Source organism: Plasmodium gonderi (genome assembly GCF_002157705.1).
Source record: "Plasmodium gonderi DNA, contig: Chr12, whole genome shotgun sequence".
In the NCBI taxonomy this organism is placed as follows: domain Eukaryota; phylum Apicomplexa; class Aconoidasida; order Haemosporida; family Plasmodiidae; genus Plasmodium; species Plasmodium gonderi.
In genome coordinates this window covers 469,758-493,729 of record NW_021628937.1, presented here as the reverse complement: position 1 = coordinate 493,729, position 23,972 = coordinate 469,758, and the positions used below count along the sequence as shown (strand labels likewise).

The following is a 23,972-nucleotide window of genomic DNA, read 5'->3' as shown; positions in this document are numbered from 1 at the left end:
CAGTATAACACACACAAGTGGGGTTAAAAGCCATTGCTCGCAACAGAAAAGTGTCCATTTTTTCCGCTTCACAAATTAGACTCTTTTTTTTTTTTTTTTTTTTCTTATTTTTTTCTTATATTTTCTTATATTTTTTTCTTCGTACCTGATAGGTTCCTGGGCTATGGGGCCATACTTTGAAGCCATTTTAAAGCCAAGACATAAATTGTTCAAGTATATATTTATGTCGCTATTAGTATCTGAGAGGTATGTGTCGACGAATGAACGATGGTTAATTATTTCCTTGTACTTTTCATTTGTGAGGATGTTATCCATAATATGTTCATCACTTTTCTTTTTATTGAAATATTTTTTTATGTACAGTAGGGTAACACTTCCGTTTTGGACGCAAACATCCCAAAGTTCAAGTTTATAGTTCTTGTTTTTCCGAGACAAACAAGTTTTCTCATAATTTAATTGATTCCCAGTTGTGCAGTTACCTGTTTTGTTCATACAACTGTTATCGTTAGGGTCATTTTTTTCTGTTTCCTTTTCGCTTACACCAGGCCCATCGTGCACTAATGGTTCGAAACCAATGTCATCTATGGCACTGTCATGATCTGTTTTGTCTGAAAAATACAAATCATTTATGCATTTCTCTAAGTTTATTAAACATTGATTGTACATAAAGTGCTCACTCTTGTTGGAAATATCAGTTTTGTTATAATTTAAAAAACAAGGAGATATTGTCCTATTTTCTAACACAGCTTGTATATTTGGATAATGCTTATCAAAAAAGTGCAACATATTTTGGGGCATATTTTGAACACTCAAAAAAACGTAAAAAGAATTGTTACTTAACTTATGACATACTGTATTGTGACTATAATTAAAAAGAATGTTTAAAAAGTGATTTTCTTTTTCTAACTGGATATGTTTGAATAGATCATCTGAGAGATTGTTTGCACTATCCATTTTTGAAGCAATGGGATCTATATCGCTAACCTTGTCTCCCTCATGAGTCATGGTTTGGGTAACGATTTTATCTGTCTCTATTAGGCTCCTATTTTCACTATTATCTGGTACAGTTTTGTTTAGTTCCTTGTTCACTTCATCATTTGCCGTGTTTTCACCTGCCTTGGTTTGATTTTCCATTTGAATTTTCATATAATAAGAATGCAAATCTTTCATATTTGCTTGAATTTTATTTTTTTTCCTTTTTACCTTTACATAATTTTCGTTTATTCCTTCCCTAATGGAAATATTCGTATCTGATGTTTTAATTTCAATGTTACTGTATATATTTACAAAATCGGAGAGACATTTCTGCATATGTATTTCTCCACAAAACTTTAAGATATATTCTCCCCTCTCGTTGAAGTCAATATCAATTGATGTGTCACACGTGTATAGTAATATTAGACCATATAGAAATTTATTCATATCTTGAATATTTTTAGGTTCAATTATTGTGTGCAAAATTGTTGAACATGTATCTTTAAAGGGAAGGATAAATGAATCTGCATTATTCATACTTGACAAAGTAATATTCTTATTTAAAAATACACCATCATCATTCATAATAAAAATGTTCTGTTCTTTTTTATTCCGTTTATTTTTTATTAAATTCATTAATGTGTTTGATAAGTACTGCAAATCGTTTTTGCTGCCACTGTAAGTGTCTATGTTTAATGACATGCTAATGGGAACTTCCTTTCTTCTTTCTACATCGTCCTTTATAATTTGGACTAATTTTCCCGACTCATTCAGAATATTTTTCTTTTCAAATAGGGGATCTACCCTAACGTGTAACGAATCTTCTTCTCGCTTTTCTTCTCCATTATGATTATCATTGCTAGAAGACTCTTCATTTGCTCTTGATTTCATCACATCACTTTTTTGGTGTTTTTCAGATGGAAAATTTTCCACATTTATTATGGATAAATATACTGCGACAATATTTCCAGCATATGCATAACTAATAGGAAGGAGATCTCCACCCATGGAAATGTAGATTTTTTTTACAACAGTTTTAATACCCTTTCCACATATGTATAAGAACATATTTTCATATAAAATTCCTGCATAAATTCTACATACAGATAAAAAAGTATTTTTGTCATAAAATCCTCGAAAGCCTATTAGTGTATTATTCTGTACATTTGCACATATATATTTGGAAATATATATAATTGTAAAATCATTTTTTGAAGAACATTGGATTATGTTTTGATAAATATCTTTATTATATAATGCTGGATAAATTTTAAAAAGTCGATTTGTTTCAATGTTTTTTGGTGAAGGGAATATTTCAATGCAGGAATTGAAAATAGACCTTGATAAATTCAGGAAATGGGACATGATATATATCAAAATGATTGTATTATTTTCAGTATTATTTTGTTGATTTTTTTTTAAAACGTAATTAGATATATTTAATTCAAGGCATAATTTTTTTATCTGCTCATCATCTCTATTTATTGTTGTAATGTTATAAATTTTCCATAAAAAATCTAGTACAATTAAGGAAAATAAATTTTTTTTTTTTTTTTTGGCACTATTGCTGTTACACGAGTATGCTGTTGTGTCATTTGGTATTTTTAAAATTTTCTTTTCTTTCAAATTAAAATAATATTGATTCCACATATATTTTTTTATTTTATCTGAATTGTTAATATCTATATTCATTTTTTTGCAAAATAAAAAGGAAAAAATGTTCATGTCTATGCACCAACAGTGTGTGCTACTGCATAGTAAAACATTCCCTTTTAAAGGTGAGTATGTATACTTTTCTAATTCTGATGTTTCAATATTTTCATTATTCATATTTTCTTCAACATATAACTGATATATGTATGCATTCACTTGTTCTATTATATTATTTATATGTTCATATGCACTTATACTATCCATATTTTGATTTGTAATGAGTTTATCGATTTTGTTTATAACTAGAATGCTTTTAATCATTTCTTTCCACGTTTGTCTAAGTACAATTTTTGTTTGGCTGCACATTCCTTCTATGCAATCTACTAGTATCAAAGCTCCATCGCAAATTCTAACACAGGTTGACACTTCGGATGAAAAGTCTACATGTCCCGGTGTGTCTATGATGTTGATAAGGTGGGTTTGATCGTCTACTTCCTCCCTCTGCTGCTCCTTCTGTTCTTCCTCATTATCCCTCTTCTTAATGATACTTCTACTGCTGCAGTTACTTCTTGTTCTGCATGATTCGTAGGTATATGTTTCGTGTTCATCCTTCTGTTTTTCCTTTTCACGTTTTCTATCCTTATCATCTTTGAATTTAAGTTGATTATTATCGTGTGCGTTATTTTCTTGTAAATGTGTGGATTTCAATTTGTTCATATCCTCGTTATTATTCGAACTTGGTTCAACACCCTTTGTCTCTCTGGCTTTCTTTGTCTTATCGCCCTCTGTTTTAAATATTTCATGCAAGTAAGACTTGTTGTAGTTGTGCTTTAAAAGTATACTGGAGCTTTTCATGGTTATCTGCCGCTTCTGTTCATCTTCTCTACTGTCTAAGTATTTTATTTTCCCAATATTTTTATCACTTATAATTTTGTTGGAGCTTATCAAATTGTCAACCAGTGTGGTTTTCCCATGATCCACGTGTGCTAATATGCATATGTTACGAATTTTTTCATTTTCGTTTAGGTAGTTAACTAAATCCATTCATTTTCGTTTAGGTAGTTAACTAAATCCATAATAGCAAGAAAGCAGATGTGGAGGGGGTGCAGAGAAGTTTGAAATTAAATAAAATGTATAGTGTATCTGACACTCTAAGAGATAACACGAATATGAGGTACACAAAAAGGGTAGCATAAAAAGAATAAGGGAAAACTCAAAAATCGGAAGGAAATCATAAAACTATGCAGAAAAAAAAACGGATAGTTTAAAATGGGGGTGATGAAATAACACTAATAATAATCTTAAAAAAAAAATAAATTAAAAATGTATATCTGGCATGTAGCAAAAGAATAGCAGAGCTTTTACTGTTTAATTAAATGTTACATATGTAATACTAAAAAAAGAGTGAAAAAGTGAGCCAAGCAATGAATTAAAAAGAGAGAGAAAAGGTGAATGAAAAGGAGAGAGAAAAAGTGAATGAAAAAGAGGGTGAAAAAATGAATGAAAAAGAGGGTGAAAAAATGAATGAAAAAGAGGGTGAAAAAATGAATGAAAAAGAGGGTGAAAAAATGAATGAAAAAGTGAATGAAAAAGATAGAGTGTGAGTGCGAGTCAGAGAACAGTTTCTAATGCCGAATTACCATCGTTACATAGACTAATATCATAACCTCAAAAAAATTCAGAAGATTTAACTTGTTCAAAATTAGATGGTCATAAAGAAAATGGGGGAATTGGATCTATGAAACATTCTCTTAAAATACGTATTGATGTTAAAAGGAATTGAAAAATAAATTAAAAAAAAAAAAAAAAAAAAAAAACGAGGTACCTTTTGTGCTAATTTATTGTAGCTAATTTTGCACATAATTGCAAGTTATGTAATACGGAATGTGGAAGTATGTATGTAAGCATACATGTGCTTGTACCTAATTTTGTATTATCAAAGAATAAGGGGACATCTCTATAAATTTTATTTCTAAGTGGAATTACACACTGTAGTCTTTTCACGGTTGGCATAGAAGATACCTCCCAACACCCAACATTGTGTATGTATTAACTATCTCAACACATGTATATGTCCAAACGAATCCAGATAAATATGTAAATAATATATACAAGATAACACTTTTCTCTTCACATTCGATAGATCACAAAAAAAAAAAAAAAGAAGGTAAATTTTTAATTCAAAAATGCCGTTAAATATTAGTTGTAAATTTCTTAAAGGTTCAAGTAATCATTTAATGACATATTTATAATGAATTCAAATATTAATGCTTTATACAAGGAAAATGATTTCTCACATTCTTGTTATAGAGATGAATACACATAATTTGTTCACTTTGAGGGGCATATTCTGAACAAATTAGCATGTAGATATGTTCTCATGTAAAAAAATATGTATATTATATCCCCCACAAAAATGTTAAAAAAAGTGGTGACGCAAAAAAATAAATATATGCATGTACATATATATCGTAAAAAAAAAAAAAGAAGTGGTGTTTCCCTAACTTATTCAATTGCGAGCAAGAATTTTTTTTTTTTTTTTTTTTTTTTTTTTTTTTTTTTTTTTGTTATATTGAAGATACTATTTTCCTCTTGTGACAAGGAGTATGCCATAACGTTGATGATTTGATTTGTTATTAGTAAAAGGAAAGAAATATTTTTATTATAGACCCTTGTGCGTGTTTCAGAAAGTACAACACAAAGAGTAAAGTTTGAAAAGAGATGAAAAATGCCACAACAATTAAGTTTTGACATTTTATATAAAAATGTTAACCCCCCTTCTCCATAGCAAATAAATTAGTAAAATAAAAATAAAATAAAAGACCACAATAGAGATGACAAAAGAGATGACAAATGTGTGTATTGCTTTTTAATTCGAATAAGTTTTTTGGTTATCCTTTTCCGTTTTACGCAATTCAACATAAATGTTTTTTTTTTTTTTTTTTTTTTTAATCCATCTAGGGATATATCAAAAAAAAATTACATAACTTGTAGGGATATTCTGCTTTGCTTTGTTTTTCCCCCGTATTAATAATACCAAAAAAAAAAAAAAAAAAAAAAAAAATTGTTCAATGTGTCACAAAACATATCACATATATAACAAAAACGACGTTCTTCAAAATGTAGGAAACATTTAGCAGTTTATATATGGACACACATCGATTTGGTTACAAATTTTTCTTCATGATTAATCTTCTTTGCCGTGTGGCTTCCTTCTGTTTTTTTTTTTGCGTCAGTTTTTTGTTTTTTCCGTCCTGCGAAGGTGATAAAGGGGACACGTTCGAATATGTGTGTGTGTGCGTGTGTCTGTCTGCCTGGATGTGTATGTGGGTGGAGTGTGGTGCAGAGAGAAGCTCACATGGATATGAAGTAGCGACATGCTGATAAAATGTGGGCACATAAGAAGAGTATATCATTCACCAATGTGATGTGAAAGGTGATTATAGGTGTATTACATTTATAAGTCCATTTATGTAGTCATTATTTAAATTGTGCATGCTTAAGTTATGGATGTTTAAATTTTGTTTAGCGTATTTATCAATAATCGATGCATTGTCTTCCACATATATTTCTATGCACTCATATATATACTCATAATAATTGAAAATATTTTTTTTTTCGTCTCTGATTTCTTCTTCTATTTTATTTTCCTTTATGTTGTCATCTTCGATGAGTTCGTTCAGTCTACGAGTGTGAATGTGAAAATGCAAGAAAATGTGGGGGAAGAAGGAAAGTAAATGAAAAAAAAAAAAAAAAAAATTTATGTAAAAAGTATCGAATAATATGTATTCAAATATGATTTATATGTTTTCAACATAATATGGAAGAATGCGAACAGATATAAAGGCCTTGTCAAGGGAGGTGTGTTCAGATTTTTTTCTCTTCCACCCCTCATCAATACGTAAAACAAGCCATTTTAACGGTTAACGGGTTTAGTATATATACATATATATATATGTGCATGCGCATCTGTGTGCACGTGCACGTGTTGGAGGTTCCCAATATTAACACAGAGTGAGAGAGAGATAGAGATAGGGAGAGAAATATAGGTTCACGCCTTTTGCGGACGCTCGCGCTAGCATACTCTATTTTTTTCCCATTTTACCTGGAAGTGTCAACGTTGTAATGGCGAATCAAGTGGTTAGTGAAATTGTTGAGGAGAACCATAACGAAGCATTTGATTTTGCTCAAATTAAAATTTATTATAGAAAAATTTTCATTTTCCTGTTGTTGATTCATTTCGTGTTCATTAGGTAGCTGCTTCATTTGTTCGTCCATGTCACTGAAGTAAATATGGTTGTTTTTGAGAGAATCTAAGTCAGATGAAATATTAATAGTGGAAGAAATAATGTAGTATACTTTGTTAATGTCATGAATTAGTAAGGCTATTTCGTTATATGTTGTAAAGCTCAAGTATGATAGAAGATTGATTAAAATTTGAATATATAAAAATAAAAAATAATTAATATATGTAAATTCATCTATGATCATCTGATGCTGTAAGAGATATTTATACTTTTTTTTTATTTTTTGTAGTATATTATGCTCATTATAATTATGTTCTGAACTAGTATCTACATTGGACAAGTCTTCTTCGATGTTCCTTTCGTTAGATTTGGGATAGACACAACTCGATGTATCGTCATGTTTGTTCTTGCATTTTGTATTTGCATTTCCACTAAACTTGGTTGATTTCTTTACCTGTTGTTCTGTCTCTGATTCTGTTTTTCTCTCTTCATCTGATGAATATTTTAGTCCTCTTCTTCTGCAACTTGCGTTTTGATTTCTGTTATTTCCTTTGTTATATAATTCGTTATTCCTTCCCTTGTTTCTAGCCATTTTGCATCCTTTTTTACTCTCTACGTTTGAACTTTTTGAGCTTGCTACAATGGTCCTTTTCAAGAGAGGGGAATCTGAACCACTGTCATTGTTGGGATCATTCAGCTCGTCACTATCCTGTTCTGTCAAAAGTAAGTAGTTCCTCATAATATGTACATAGATATCTTTGACTTGAAGAATTTGCACAATCACGTTATTTCCATTGTTCCCATTGCCAGTAGTAGTGTTTCCACTGTACCTGTCAAATCCTCCACCACTTGATCCATCAGAAGATAATCTATTATACTTGGTTCCCACATCTCGTATAAAATGCCTGATTTTGTCATACAGAACTAAATGACAGGCGTTTTCAACTTCTTTCAGTATTGTTTTGACATATTTCATTTTTAATTTTGGATTAGTTAAATTGTCATAGATATCCAAAAGACACTGAAAAAAAGGTTTCTCCATTTTGTTAAACAGAAATATATCATGGTTTATTTCTCCACTAGTTTTTTCACTTGTGTGGATTCCCAAACCATCTGTGCCTCTCCTATCGGAATTATTACACATATAATGATTCTCAATTATGTAGAAGAGTAGATGTTGCAAACATTCTGCCAAATTGTTTATAAAGTTATAATTTTCCTTCTCTAAAATGCAACTAATAACTTTTTTGCTTCTATATTTTAATTTTACATCTGAAGTAAAACAAAGACAGAAAATGCTTGGAGACATTTTTGTGCTTTGTATAAATCCCTCTTTATATAAACTCCCCAAAATTTGTACTCCTATATTTTTAATCAAATACAATTCTTTTATAGAACAGTCTATATAAATAAATCGGTTGACACTTAGTATATCAATAATTTTTTGTGAAAATAAAGAGGCTACTAAGAGGACATGTATGATATCATTATTTTGTGCATTAAATTTGTTCACAGAATTTGGTGTGCTTGTATCACTTTCATTATCCATCCTTAGTCTATCACTTTGTCCAAATGGATTTGAATTTTCTTTTTCAATTTGTTTGTCTATAACTTTATTATATTTTTTTCCTTCTTGTATGTAGTACTTTCTTTCCGTTTCATCTATGTGGTTGAGATGTTCTCCATCTGTTTCCTCATACTCCAAAGTTTCTTCTCGTTTTACTCTTTCTTTCTGATAGTTATGGTTATCCATTTGATGTGTATCTCCAAAGTTGTTATTTTTTTCTGCTTCATCACGAGTCCTTATATTAGGGATATCCGAGTGAACAATACATGTATTAACATTTTCGCTTGTATTAGTGCTGTTAGAAGTGTCCAATTGGGAATTCTTTTTTTCTTTCAAAGGTTTGTACTGGTTACCTTTACTACTGTCACTAATGCAAGTGTGAAGTATGTTTTTATTCTCTCCTTTTAAGAAGTTATTATGATTACTACTACTGCTTTTTGTGGCTTTAACTACTTTTGGCTTTTTTGCAAATTTGTTATTCTGTTCCATGGGAGGTAAAATCATGGAAGTTTTTTGACCATTTGGATCCTTTTCACATTTTCTTTGCTCTGTAGTTTGAGAAAGAAACATATTATCCTTATTATTGAGAAACTGTTCATATGTCTTAATTAGCTGAAGCAGAGTGTAGAGGAAATTCTTTTGCAAAATTGGATTAGAACAATTAATGCAGTAGAAAAAAACATTTCTTAATTTCAAGTCATTAATAAAATGGGAATGATAAAAATTTGATAATATTTTGCTTAAGCAAAGAAGAAAAAAGCATTTTCCTTTTATATCATTTGTAATGTGAAAGAGATCTACTATTAGATTAACTAAAATTAGGGATACATCAAAAAATTTATAATTACATATTTCAACAAAATTTTCAATTTTTTTAATCGTGATTTTTTTTTTTAAAATTTCAGAAATTATTTCATTTTTCAGTTTTAGTGTATTCCATTTGTTAATATATTCCATTTGTTTATTGTACATAAATTCAAAGTATACAATTCCTTGGCTATACATCTGTACATGTTTTGCTATATCGGATAGTTTGATATATTTCATATTGTCGTTTTCGTTCTTGTATTCATATTCGTTTGCTTCGATTTTCTCCTTTTTCTTCTTAATTATTCCGTTTGTTCCTCCAATTTTTCCATAATTGGAACAGTTTATTGTGGTTCCATTTATGCCTGTCTTCTTTCCCTTAGTATGTGTTTCTCCCTTGTTCCTTTCTACATCCCTCAAACATACATGCGTGTGGGGATCTACGCTTCCCTCAGTGTACATGTCATTGATGATTATTTTGTTAATGTTGATAAATTCAAGCATGACAGAAATGACCCAGGCGTACTTGTTAACATTTAAAATGTCATTGTGTGTTATGCAAAACATATCGAAGATATATTTTTTATACTGGTCTAGGTGGCAGATGAATTCTTCGTACGGTATGTCGATGATATCGAAAATGAAAAAGTGGCTGGGATGATTTTCCTTCCTTTGGGGGTTACTCTGCTCGTTTGTTCTATGGCTTCCATCCACACTCTCATCAGGGGAATCATCACTGATAGCATCACCACTGATAGCATCACTTCTGATGGTATTTCCCTTGTCAGAGAAGCCGGCCCCAACCTGTGCATACAGTCGGCACAAGTCTCTCCTGATGTTTTGCTTCGCTTCCTGATTAATAAAATAAAACTCCTTTACAAAATCATTCAACTGTAGCACGTAATTATTCATGAGGAAAAACAACTTATACTTATAGAGCTTTATAAACCACTCTTGAATATAGGATTTAAAATAAAGAAAATTGGAAAAGATATATGTGTGCAGTGTGCATAGTAGTTGCATATAAGATCTTGAAATAAATATATTTTGATGATATAACAATGAGTTGTTAAAATTGACTCTCTTGAATTGTAGTTTTAAATTTAGATCTAATTTGCAGTGAGGTATAATTGAGGACAGTAACTCACATACATCTTTTGACACATCATTGTTGTAAATATAGGGATAAAAAAAATTCACATATTTAATAAATAAGCTAGGCATAATTTCAATAATGGTATTAAAAATGTTCATAATTTTTTTCGTCTCGTTTTCAAGGGCACTATTCCGTCTACTTTTTATAAAAAGGAAGATTAAATTATGTACCCACACTTCCAAAATGTATTGTACACTTTTTTTAGTCAATACTTCTAAGTATTTGTAAGAATTGTTTAAATATATGTTATAAATATTATTCTTAATTCTCAGTACACTATTTTGCTCCTTTTGTTCGTACATGTCTGTATCTATCTTATCCTTTGTTTCATCATAATGTTCATAGAGTATGTCATTATTTCTTTCTTTTCTGACTGGGTTATTTTGGGTGAAGTTTTTATTATCCTTTCCACTGCATTTTCTGCTACATTTTCCGCTGCATTTTCCGCTGCATTTTCGGCTGCATTTTCGGCTGCATTTTCCGCTGCATTTTCGGCTGCATTTTCCGCTACATTTTCCGCTACATTTTCGGCTACATTTTCGGCTGCATTTTCCTGCTGTTGCGGTGCTGTGCAAATTTTCTGCCTTGCCGTGATTCTCTTCGAGGTCTCTTGCAGTACCATGTTTATTCAAAAATTGGTAAAATGAGTTCAACTTTTCGTCATACATTTTCACATTATTCTCCATATGAGAAAGCATTTTATTCACAATATTTATGTTATGCTTGTTCTTCATGACATACAATAAGTGAATAAATAATGTGTATATATTTTTTTCAATTTGTGTGTAGATACTCGAGTCCTGCTCCATACCAGCTGATTGACTTTCTTCTGATTCATATCCTCTCATTAAATGTTCGTTAGAAAAGCACTCAGTAGAAATTTCATCTTGACTCGTGTCTAATTCTGGGTGTGTTTTTTTATTTTGTTTCATATTTTTTTGCTTTGCTTGTGTGAATATATTAATAAAAAAAATTTCAATAAATATATCTAGTACAGTATTTTTCATCGTTTCATTGTCAAAGGTAGATATATATCTCTCTATCAAGTCATTCATTATTGATATATTATCATCAATACAATTGTTCTGGTTACATTTGTTTATGTTCTCATGTTTTTTAGAATTACTTTCGCATGTTGATTGGTTTACTTCCCATGTGTATTTTTTTGCATACACATTAAAATATATGATATATTTTAATATCTTAACACTGATAATTCTTATTCCAATTTTGATATCCTTTGAGCATCTCCTAATCGAATCTATAATTTCGTTCGTAATATACTGGTTCAAATCTATCGATTTTTGATCGTAATAATTTTTCAAATTTTTTTCATCTACTAGTTTCTTCTTTTCCTCATAAGAAGAAATAATATCTTTCATCTCTCTTCCATTTCTGTGGTTATTATTTGTTGTATTTTTTATTGTCAGTCCTGATGAAAAAGATGACGATGCTAGTAGTTCACTTTGAATATCTTGTCTTTTGCAATAATTTGATAAAAATTCGGTTTCTAAAAAATTTTTACAAAAATTATAGTATATGTAAAGAGTATATTCTCTCACCTTGACATAGTTATCAGTCAAGCATGACAATAAAATATTTTGTGTGTTTTTACATTTCAAATATAAGTAATTGTCATTTATAATGTTGTTAATTATAGAAATGCTATAATATCTCAAATTTTTGTTTGCGTTTTCATATAATATATAGAATAGCTGATTAAGTACTATGAAAAAAAAGTCGTAAAAGAAAAAATAGAGGTAAATTCTCCATACTACATTTACATATATATCAAAGTTGTGTACAGTTCCCCATTTTAAGGGTTCATTTTCTTTGTTCTTTGCATTCTTATACTCGTAAGATAGCAATTCGTTCAATTTTTTCATGCGATTCAATTTGTTCATCTTGTGGGGTGTGACAGTCTTTCTCAACGTGGAATCCTTTACTATTTGTCCCTTCTTCTTGTTTACTGCTTTGTTTATAATAATGTCTTCTTCTCCATTCTCATTCATGGATAGAAAATCATTGTGCAGGAGAAGTATATACGAGAATATGTGATTATAATTAGTTTCAATGTTTTCATTTAATCTATAACTTTTTAGATGCACGAGTAAGTAATAATAATACACGACAAAAGCTTTTAAATTGTTAAGAAATTTTTCGAAGCAATAGAATCCTTTATATTTTTCTTTTTTCTTTTTAAATTTACTATTTAAGAAACTGTTATTCCTTTGTGCTTCTCTGGCAATAAAAATTTTGATTATATTTCTTACTTTGCAATTATCACAGTTATATTCTATTATAACAGAATTGTGCACATTTTTTTCATAAAACTTCCTTTTCTCTTCATCGCAAGTGTCTCCTTGAAATTCCTTTTTTTCGACGTCTGTTTTTTTTTCTCTACTGCTTAGACTCAAGTTATTATCTGCATATTTTCCTTCATCAGGGATATCACCATGTATGTTTAATTTATTTAGGTATTTATATATGCAAGTCCTATGATAGAAGCATTCACACTGTAGGCATCGCAAGAGTTTATCGTTTTTCTTCATTTTGTCGCAACACTTGAACAGTTTTTGCGTTTCGTCCATGCTTCTCTTAGCGTTTGTTCTGTTAGGAGCTTCCACATCTTTTCTCCCTTCTTCTGCTTCTGCTTCTGCTTCTTCTACCTCTGCATTTATCCCTTTCTTCACTTTTGAGTTTTTTTTTTTTTTTTTTTTCGAAACATACCCACTCTCATTGCTCTTTCGACTTGAACCATCTCCTTTTATAGATGGAATCTTGCTCAGATTTGAATTGCATTCCTTAAAATCGTTAATTTGAAAAAGAGGTCTTATAAATTTTTTCTGGTAAAGCTCTTTATTTAAGTTGTATAATAAATGGAAATAAGAATAATTCACATAATTATATATATTAAATATATACTTAAATATATATCTCAATGTGAATAGACAAGTTTCTTTAACATTTCCTTCATGTCTCTTATTAATAATGTCAAAAAATATATGAATGGAATTTTTCACAAATAATGTACTTATACTGAATATTGGGTTATCACAACATTTAATTAGGTCCAAAATGAGGCATTGCAGTATTGTTTTTGCATTTTTATTATCTTGATATAATATTTTTTCTATAATTTCTACTAATATATAATTGATTACATGATTTAACCTTTTGTAGTTTTTTTTCATCATGAACTGGTTCAGCGATTCATCCGATGGGCTTTCATTCTCTAAAGGAAATTTACTCTCCTTGCTCGTTTTTTTTTCTAATATGTTTTTCGTGCTATATGCTTTCCCATTTTTGTTCATCGTCAAAATGTTTTTTTTTTTTTTTTTTTTTTTCTCTTTATTGACACTTGATTGACCTTTTTCCCCTTCCTTCTCTTCTGAGCTTAATTCTTGTGTACTGATAATATTGTCATAGTTGTAAATGTCACTTGTTATTTTTTTTTTTTTTCTTAACGAATATTTTCGTTCTTCTTTTGTTCTTATTTGGAGCCTCCTAGGAACCCTTTTACTTTTGCTGTGTTTTATTTTCTTGTCTATTTTCTCACTGGTTTTAGAGCTGTTCCCAATGCAGGAGATGCTATTTTCATCATCGCTCGTGAAGACGCTTAGACTCAGGGACAAATCGGATTTTTCGGCATCCTCCGCTTCACCTCTGTTGAAATTGCTGCTACTGTTCCTGCTTTTACATTTTTTGCCTTTTTTGCGATTGTTATACCTGTGGCACCTTGACTTCAGATCCTCCTTCGCAAGGTATTCTTCATCATCATTATAGTCCTCCTCATCATTATAGTCCTCATCATCATTATAGTCCTCATCATCATTATAGTCTTCATCATCGTCGTTGCTGACGTCCACATCACTGTCCACATGGGTAGAACCCCTGTGCTCAGTATTCACCCCTTTCTGAACAGCCACTGCTCCTCCTTTGCTGCCCTTCTGTTGCTGTTCCAAAAAAAACATCCTTTTCAAATCTCCATCATAATGAGAAAAGGAATCAGCAATTTTGATGAGAACAAAGGTTGTCAGATGTATGTAAGTCGAGTTGACATGACTGTTTCTGAAGTTCAATTTGTTGTACTTAAAATTTACGTTATTTATATTGGAGAGTATTTCGTCCAAGACATATTTTTTCATATTTTTTCTATTTCTGTTTTTAAAAAGTTTCAGTATCAAATTGATAGAATTTATAATAATATTCTGAACGTTGTAATGTGTTTGAAACGTTAGGATGCATAAATCGAGGAGATTAACCAAGACAGTATCATATTTTTCGATATAAACATAAATATCAGAAATATAAAAAAGGCATTTTTCATATACCCAGTTTAGCTCTATTAGGTATATCTCATGAACATGGTAAAATTGAATGATTCTATTTTTTATTTCACTAAGACATAACTTTAATATTACATTTTTGAAGTCCATTTTTAAATTTATTAATGCCTTTTCATTCAGCTGATCTATGTCAATGTATTTCTTAAAGCATTCGAAATTAAGTAAAATTAGATATAGTAAAATGTTGTAATGTCCATATGTTAAATCGTTCATTATAACGTCATTCTGATTTTTAAAACTCTTCTTTATACTACTTTTTTTGCTTTCTTTTTTTATCTTATCTCGATGGAATGGAACAAGAAAATTTGCTTCTTCAGCATTGTTATAAATATCACTTCCACTTTGGATAGCTTCGTCCCGTTCATTGTCTAAATTGAGCTCATCCTCATGATTGCTGTAAGTTATACATTCTTGGACATATTTGTTGTTTCCATTCCTTTCTCCCTCTTCAGATGACACCATATCTTTTTGTCGACTCCTCCTATAACAAATCTCCTTATTCAAGTAATCCTTCACATTCGAAAAAATTTTATCAAATACAAATTGGACTTTATTCTCACTATCATAAGTTATGTTCTTATCATTTTTCAGACATTCCTCTAGACAGGTTATAATTTGTTTGATCTTTTTATTTTTATTTATATCGTTCGAGTTTAGATATATAAATAAGTCAATGTAATATTCCAATTGGGTACACATTTTGTTATTTTCCCGGAACTCGATATCAATCGCATGTTGATTTATCTGCACCTTTTTGTCATATTTTATCAAGTTATTTGGCATGAGCGAATTCGGAACTTCTACGTCAGCTTCTTGTCCTGCTTCTACGTCAGCTTCTTGTCCTGCTTCTACGTCAGCTTCTTGGCCTGCTTCTACGTCAGCTTCTTGGCCTGCTTCTACGTCAGCTTCTTGGTCTACTTCTTGGTCTGCTTCTTGGTCTGCTTCTACATCAGCTTCTTTGTCTGCTTCTACGTCAACATCTATGTCATCCCCTTTGTCCGCTTCCACGTCTACTTCTAACCGCTCATCACTTTCATCATGTGATAACTCTGTCGATTTTGATTCCATCTCGTTCATCTGAATGTCATCCATTTTGCTGATTTTATTTGGATTTTTTGTGATCACATCTGCCGAATTTTTTTCGCTCCTTACGCCTTTTTCTTCCTTTTTGTTCTTTATGCTTCCCCCAATCAGCAGATCTGGATTTATATTTCCTCCCTCCGTTTCAAGAATAATTTCATGTTCTTTCTTTACGTTTGAAAACTTGCTAACTGAGCTATTCTCTTTATCATTTTCGCCTTCGAAATGTTTGATTCTATCACCTGTATTTGCTTCATACGCTTCATACATATGTTGCCCATTTCTATCACCGTGCTTAACGACTTGTAATTGTTTCTGGTTCTGATTGTCTTGTGGGTGTTCTGATTTTTGTAAACATATGTTACTGCATGGATCTATCCTAAGTAGGTCCTCACCAGTAAGTTGCACATTTGATTGGTTTATACAAAGCATATCATCATAAACAGCCTCCACATCAATGGTATCCACATTAATCGGATTATCATAAATCGAGTGAAGGTTAGTTAGGTGAACATTGGGTTGTTCAGCACTAGACAGGTGAAGATTAGATAAGTCATGATGAACCATTTCCACATCAATGGAATCATCATGAGTTTCCTCAACATCAATTGAATTTACATAAGTATTTCTCCCTCTAAGATTTTCCTTTGTATTTAGCACCCTGAGAGGGTATTCATCAAGAATTTTATAATTACTACAAGGATGGTTGTCAATTTTGTTGATTGTCTTCAACTTGTTGAACTTATTCTTATAAGCTAATTTGATCATGTCCATTTCATTTATTAACTTTTGATCAATATAATTGTCGTCATGATGGATAGGATCATGATGTGATATTTTTTCATATATGTTTTGGTATGTGTGAATATTATTGTAACCCATTTCCTGGGTTCTATAGGTGTTACTTAACCGATTAGTCCTGTCTGAATATCTATTGAAACTTGAAGAATTGAACTTTGGAACTAAATCTTTGTCCTGTTTTTTTCCGTATGTATAATTTACATTATTGTGCATATAAATATCGGGGGGGTTATTATAAAAATAGAATTCACCAAAATTGCTTTTCTGTATAATTCGTCTATCCTTTGGTGGTGATATATGTCTCTCATGCGAGTAAAAACTTTCGTAACATATTTGCTCATTATCTATGTTTGAATTTTTTTTTTTTTTTTTTTCATAAAGTACATGATTTTCATTTGTATATTTTCTTTTATTTTGAAAATTTTGAGATTTTAAAATTTTAAGTGCTATTTCTTCTGGGGTTGTGCAATTCTCTAGATGTTTACAATTTATATTATATGAGTTCGATGCACTTAATATTTGTTCTGATGGTGCTGACTTATTGTTTTTCTTATTATCATTGATTGCGTCTTCGTTTAATCCATGGAAATTATATTCCTCATCTATATTCGCATGTACATACTTGGAATTGTTTAACCCAACCGTTGTTGGAACAATACTTCTAAACATGTTGGATCTCTGGTTGTAATATCAAATGGGAAGGGATAAAAATAAGTGACGCATATAAACGTGTGCATGTAGAAGGGATAGCAGATATCACAAATGCGTTCGCTACTGAATACTTAATCGTTGTAAACTTAGTTACAGAATTAAACTCACGAGAATATAACTTCTACATACATTGGTAATCAATATAATGTGAAGCAAAACGTTCTAATCTTCCTCAAAATAATTAAAACATGGGATGAGGTAGTAATAAAGATGGTAAATAAGGGAAACAACAATAGGGCGAAGTACGTGCAAAATTAATAGACATGTGAAGCCCATGTGTATGTGCAAAAGTGTATGACCATGGAAATGAATAAAGGAGAGTATACAACGAATCACCTGCTCGTCACAATTTACAATGATGTACTAGTTATTGCTTCTTTTTTTTTTTTTTTTTTTATGTCCTTCCTTTTTATCTTATTGCAGATATTAAAAAAAAACAAAAAAAAAAAGTATGGAATGAATAAATAATTAACATGCAGTAAAAAATTCTCTCCCTTTTATTCTCACTTTGGTGCATAACAGTCTGAACCTTTGTGACATAATCACTTAGGTACAGCTGTATATGTTCTTATAAATTGAGAAGGTTGAAATGAAAATAGGCACATGAAAAATGGGGAAGCGTGGAAAACTTTTTAAGCCTCTAATTTTCAAAAAAATAAATAAAAATAAAAATAAAACAAATAATACACACAATAGCAGATTTAAAAAAAAAAAAAAAAAAAGAATTATAACTTTTTGGCGATTTTTCTTTTTCTTTTTAAATGAAAACAATTTTCTACCATACCACAAAAAAAGAGGGATATTTTTTTTCCTACGTCACAAGGTCATATTAAAAAAAAAAAATAATAAAAATACAAATAAATGAAATAGCATATGATATGATAAAATGAAATAACTAAACAAGTAACAGACGGAATGTAAGAAATGAAAAAATAAAGCTATGGTTTAACAAAAAAAAAAAAAAAAAAAAAAAATTCACTTTGTCATTGTTTACAAAAAAATAATGACAGGGTTGTGTAAAAACGTGTGTAAGTTTATTGTCTGATAATTTATTAATATGCATACAACACGAGGAAAACTTGGTAAAAATCAAACACATTTAAGCATAAGGTATTTTTATATATATACTCAACGAACGTTTTAAACAAACATTATTTCACACATTTTATTAAAGGAACACAATATGTTTTATTCTATGTAAGACTGCTTTGATCCCTATAGGTTGGTGCATCCTTTTACTATTTTTATATATTATTATTTTACTGTTTTTTTTTTTTTTTTTTTTTTTTTTTTTTTTTTTTTTTTTTTTTTTTTTTTTTTTTTTTTTTTTTTTTTTTTTGTGCACAAAATTCAATGTAGAGCAGACAAAGTAAAATATAACAGCTTTCAGTAAAGTCATCAATGAAAATCTAAGGAATATATTTTCTCACTAAGGTATATAAGAAATGCATTAAATTGTTGGTTCAAATTTATGTATATTTTAAAGTTTCTTATTTTGAAAAACGCGCGGTAGGAAGATTTGAGTAATTGGATACTACCATTTTGTAGGGGTAGTTCTAAAGTGTATCTCATTTTAGCACTTGTGTTACACATTTGAGAAGTAATAACAAAAAAAAAAAAAAAAAAAAAAAAAAAAAAAAAAAAAAACTATTTTTTTTTTAAAAACTTTTCCTTTTTTTTTTTTTTTTTTTTTTTTTTTTTGTTACTCTGATTTATTATTTTGTTTTTACCAATTGGGTATGCATGTTTATTTATTTGCTTACCTACTTGCTTATTTATTTGTTCTTTCTTTTTTTTTTTTTTTTTTTTTTTTTTTTTTTTTTTTTTTTTTTTTTTTAATTTTTTATTTTTTTTTTTTTTTTTTTTTTTTTTTTTTAAATGTTAAAAACTTCATGTTTTTGTAAAAAGACTTTAATATATTGTGTAGCTTGAATATGTCCCGAACGATTACACTTCATAGTTATTGAGCAGCGTAATATTACTATATTGTGGAAAAGAAAGAAAAATATATATATATATATATATGTGTAACATTTGAAAATATGCTTCCTTCATGATATATACCTTGACACGTCCTTTTAATTTGATGAGATTTAATTTGTTATTTTATAAATCTAGAGGGGTGTATATGCCCAACTGAAAAATTCAGCAATGGAAGGTTTTATACCAAGATATTCTCATAGTACATGTGTAAAAAACATTTTCGTTTTTAGTTCTATTTTGAAGTAGTATATGTTGGCTTTTTCGTTGAACATTTTTTTAATGTATATTGGATTTTGTTACATACACATTTTCGTTCTCACTTTTACAACCGCTTTGGCCTTCATTTTGGTCTCTATCATTGCCTCGTTTTGGGCCTTTATTTTGGTCTCTATCATTGCCTCGTTTTGGGCCTTTATTTTGGTATCTATCTTTGCCTCCTTTTTGGCCTTCATTTTGGTATCTATCTTTGCCTCCTTTTTGGCCTTCATTTTGGTATCTATCTTTGCCTCCTTTTTTCTTTTTGTCTTTGCTCTCATTTTTGGATTAATCTTTTCTTTCGTTTTTATTTTCTTTTTCGTTTTTTCGCTCTTTCTTGAGCTTTCCGCATGTTTCACCAATTAGGTTGACAAATTAAAAAAGCATGTCAGCGTTTTTTCCTATTCAAGCTTTGATCTTTGTCACATTTTCTCAACCCCTTAGTGTGTGACCTCGTCAACTTAGTCAAGCACAAAAATTAAGCACAACAAGGTTAAGAAATAAGAAAGGGAAAGAATGAAAAGAAGGAAAAATAATAAATTGGTTACTTTGCTACTTCAAAGTAGTTGTTCGAAAATGTATTCTGGGTGTATGGCAGTGACATCATCCCAGTTGGGATATTTTAAAGGGCTTGGGTTGGTGTGCAGGAGAACTTGTTCTCATGGCATGGTGAGTATTTGCTTAGCACTTATCACTTGATCGGACCCCACTTAGGGCATATGTAAATGTACATTTAAAAAAAAAAATGCAAGAAAAAAATGTAAGAAAAAAATGCAAGAAAAAAATGCAAGAAAAAAATGCAAGAAAAAAATGTAAGAAAAAAATAAAGTAAAAATAAAAAGAAGCTAACCCGCGGACCCCCATCTGGTAAAACACATTTCAATAAAATGCAAATTCACAAATAGCGCTTTTTCTAATACCCATGAAAAGGAAGTTTTCTTTTTCCCTATGACATGATTTTTCCCCACTTTTATTAAAAAAAATAAAATAATATAAAATAAAATAAGGAAAGAAAAAAAAAAATTACAAAATGAAATTAGATGAACAAAAAGATGAAAGTATAAAAGATGAAACAGAAAATAAAAACCTTTCCCAGCGGATGAAGAAATTAATCTCTATATTGAACAGTCCTATTATTGATATAAGTATGCAACATAATAATATGGCTAGATGTGCCCTATTTGTTTTGATTAGATGGTTGTGTAACCACACAATCGCGAGAATATCTTTTGTATAGTGAATTCCATTTTGTGGTTTAAAAAAAATAAGTGTACAAGTGTAAAAATACACACGCTTACGCAAATACATGGAATGAACTAGAGGTCTACAACGACTACACACATGCGTGTTCTTGTGTTCTCTATATGATAATGCTTATGGGAAGTTTTCTCCATTCGTCGCTTATTCATTATAGAACAAATACGGAACTTGTTTATTTTTTCATGCTGAATGAATGTGTAAAGTGCAAAAAAAAAAATAAAAAAAATAAAATAAATAAATAAAAAAATAGAATAATTAAAAAAAAAAAAATAAAATAATAAAAATAACATTATTATACTTGATAAAATATATACATTTTTGTCAACTGGGACACATAAACACACAAAATTTGAACAATGAAACTTTTTCCATTCATGCTTGATTTCATTTGTTATTGGGCTATAGTCTCATTTATCGAATAATATAACCATACTTACCTGTGCATGTGTGCATATTCACTCAAAAAAAGAGTCCTAAATAAGAATGTCCGTTTGTGCATACTGTTAAATGGGGCATGGTGATTTTTGTTCTATGTGAAGAGATCACACATGAGTCCGATATGTTTACGTGATATATCCAAATGTCTATTTGTTACAAAATTGATTAGCTTGTAAATGATAGAATTATGCATATGACAATAAATTCCTTTTTGCTTGTTGATGTGGACATAAGCATGATTTGCGTTAGGCACAATGCCCCTTTCTTTTCGCCCAAAATTTCCACTACTTTTCAAATTTTTTTCATGTTTCCACTAATTCCCAACTTTTCAGACGAACTAAAAAACATATTGTGGGGAGGCATATCAGAAGAAATGACATTTGACGTAAGGGAGAAATGCTGGAAATTGGGCCTAGGATATTTGCCTCTAAATCAAGAAGATACAGATAAGGTATTAAAAAAAAAAAGAGATGAATATGAAAATTTAAAAAAAGAATATTATAACAAAAATAAATTATCTGAAGAAGAATTGAAAATTTTACGTCAAATTAAGGTAGATATACCTCGAACAAAATCATGTTACAACATATTTAATAATAAAAAGATTCAGCAATTAAGTGAACATGTATTATTTATATATTCTGTGAGACACCCGGCTTGTGGATACGTACAAGGAATAAACGATTTAGTAACTCCATTTTTAATCGTATTTTTAAGACCAATAGTTTTAAAAAAAGAAATAAATTCGAATGATATTGATAAAATAACAGATGATGAATTAAAAAATGTTGAATCTGATTTATATTTTTGTCTTTCAAAATTGTTAGAGCAAATACAAGATAATTATACTTTTGGACAACCAGGAATTCAAAGAGCAATAATCAAAGTTAAAGAAATTGTAAAAAGAATTGATAATTCTTTGTTTAATCACATTTACGAAAATAATATTGATTTCATCCAGTTCTCTTTCAGATGGGTTAACTGTCTTCTACTAAGAGAATTCCCAATAAACATATCTGTCAGATTATTAGACACGTACATTAGTGATATATGTGACATTTTTACGGATTTTCATCCGTATATTTGTGCTGTTTTTTTAGTACATTGGTCAAAGTATTTAAAAGAAATGGATTTTCAGCAAATGCTCCTATTCATGCAACGTTTTCCCACACACAATTGGAAGATTCAAGACATCGAATCCATTTTGTCAGAAGCATTTGTTTTAAAGAACGCCTTTCAATCATCCCCCAAACATTTTTCGTAGTTTCTCTTTCAGAAGCACTCGTATGACGAAGGTGGCATGCATTCGAAAGCTGTCCTTATCACCATGTATATACATACGTATATATCACCTTTCTTCCCTGTGCTTTTTCCTTTTTTCCGTTGTTCGTGCATATGCTTGCGTTATGTGCACTCGTACTCCCGTATATAAAAATATACAATCTAAAACTCCTGGAGAACATGTTTTTAAACCCACGGAATTGGGATATAGAAACCATCACCGCTTGCACATTTCACACCTTATAAATTTGCGTTCACCATTTTAAATTGAATTGAGTCGAATTGAGTCGAACTGAATCGAATTGAATCGAATTGAATCGAATTGAATCGAATTGAATCGAACTGAATCGAATTGAATCGAATTGAATCGAATTGAATCGAACTGAATCGAACTGAATCGAACTGAATCGAACTGAATCAAATTGAGTCAAACTGAATCGAATTGAATTAATTTTTTTTTCTTTTTTTGATTATGCACATATTTTAACAAAAACATGACAGAGGGGCTTTCTTCAATCAGTATGATGCACTGTGATAGTACAAGGAAAAAATACGTCGTTATTTTTAAAATGAGAGAAAAAAAAAAAATAAATATAACTTCTTTCTCTTGCACAGTAACGCATGCAATGCCAGATATACCAATGTTCACACTTATCACGTTGGCTTTTTGTTCCTACTTTTAAGTTTACTTATTTGCAAAATTTTTGAATTTGCAAAGGTATGTGCCGCATGAAATGGATATAATCAAAATGAGTATGTGAAATGATCATATGAAATGAGCACATGGAAATATATTCTCTAAAAGGAGTCATGGCGATGTTCCATCTTCTCTTGCACTGTCTTAGTATGGAATGTGCGAGATTTGCACATGTTCCTTTTGCACACCAAGATATTCCAGGCCACTTCTTGCAAACACGTATGTAAATCTAAATATATACAGATTTGTGTAGATGTTCACATGTACACATGTATTTGCTTATTTCTTTTATGCATATACACATTGGTTGTGAAAATCAAAATGAATTTTCCTGCTTTGGGGGAGTTTTGCACCAAGGGTCATTTTTTTGGTTTCTATTTGTTGTGCATGCTTTTCTTTTTTTAACCATTTTTTCCTTAACAAATTTTTGTCATTTTTACATTTTTCCAACTGTGAAATTTCAGCACTTTATTATTTTTCACATTGTGATTTTTCTGCGCTCTTAAATTTTACCCTTTTTTTTTTTTTTTTTTAAACGTGCATGTGTGTATAGTTGGGAACATTGAGTGAGTGGAGCAAAGCACTATCAATTTTGAGGTGTGAAACTGCAAAATTGTGTAAAAAAATAAAACAACAGAAGAGCAAACATGAAAGAAAAAAAGCAAAAAAAGGACAAAAAGGCATAGGAAGACAGCAAAAGTTAGGAAAAGAC

General features: G+C 30.1%; 3 protein-coding genes across 3 annotated transcripts in view; 1 reads left to right on the top strand and 2 right to left on the bottom strand.

Annotated features, from left to right (window-relative positions):
* The window catches only part of PGO_120840 (translation elongation factor), a gene marked incomplete at both ends in the record, with an annotated part of 4,686 nt that extends 1,014 nt beyond the window's left edge, over positions 1-3,672 (bottom strand). The window contains one exon of the mRNA XM_028688880.1: positions 146-3,672. Coding sequence (XP_028544681.1) covers positions 146-3,672 — 3,527 coding nt within the window. The remainder of the gene's footprint in view (positions 1-145) is intronic.
* A 2,123-nt stretch (positions 3,673-5,795) lies between these two features.
* Positions 5,796-17,304, bottom strand: PGO_120830 (hypothetical protein, conserved; the record flags this gene model as incomplete). The annotated part of the gene is made up of 3 exons (XM_028688879.1): positions 5,796-5,882; positions 6,084-6,312; positions 6,734-17,304. The coding sequence occupies 3 exons, from the start codon at positions 17,302-17,304 to the stop codon at positions 5,796-5,798; spliced, it is 10,887 nt and encodes a 3,628-aa protein (XP_028544680.1).
* Positions 17,305-20,614: 3,310 nt separating this feature from the next.
* Positions 20,615-22,546, top strand: PGO_120820 (TBC domain protein; the record flags this gene model as incomplete). Its single annotated transcript, XM_028688878.1, has 2 exons — positions 20,615-20,729; positions 21,615-22,546. 2 exons carry the CDS (start codon positions 20,615-20,617, stop codon positions 22,544-22,546), a joined length of 1,047 nt encoding a protein of 348 aa, XP_028544679.1.
* Positions 22,547-23,972: the final 1,426 nt, after the last annotated feature.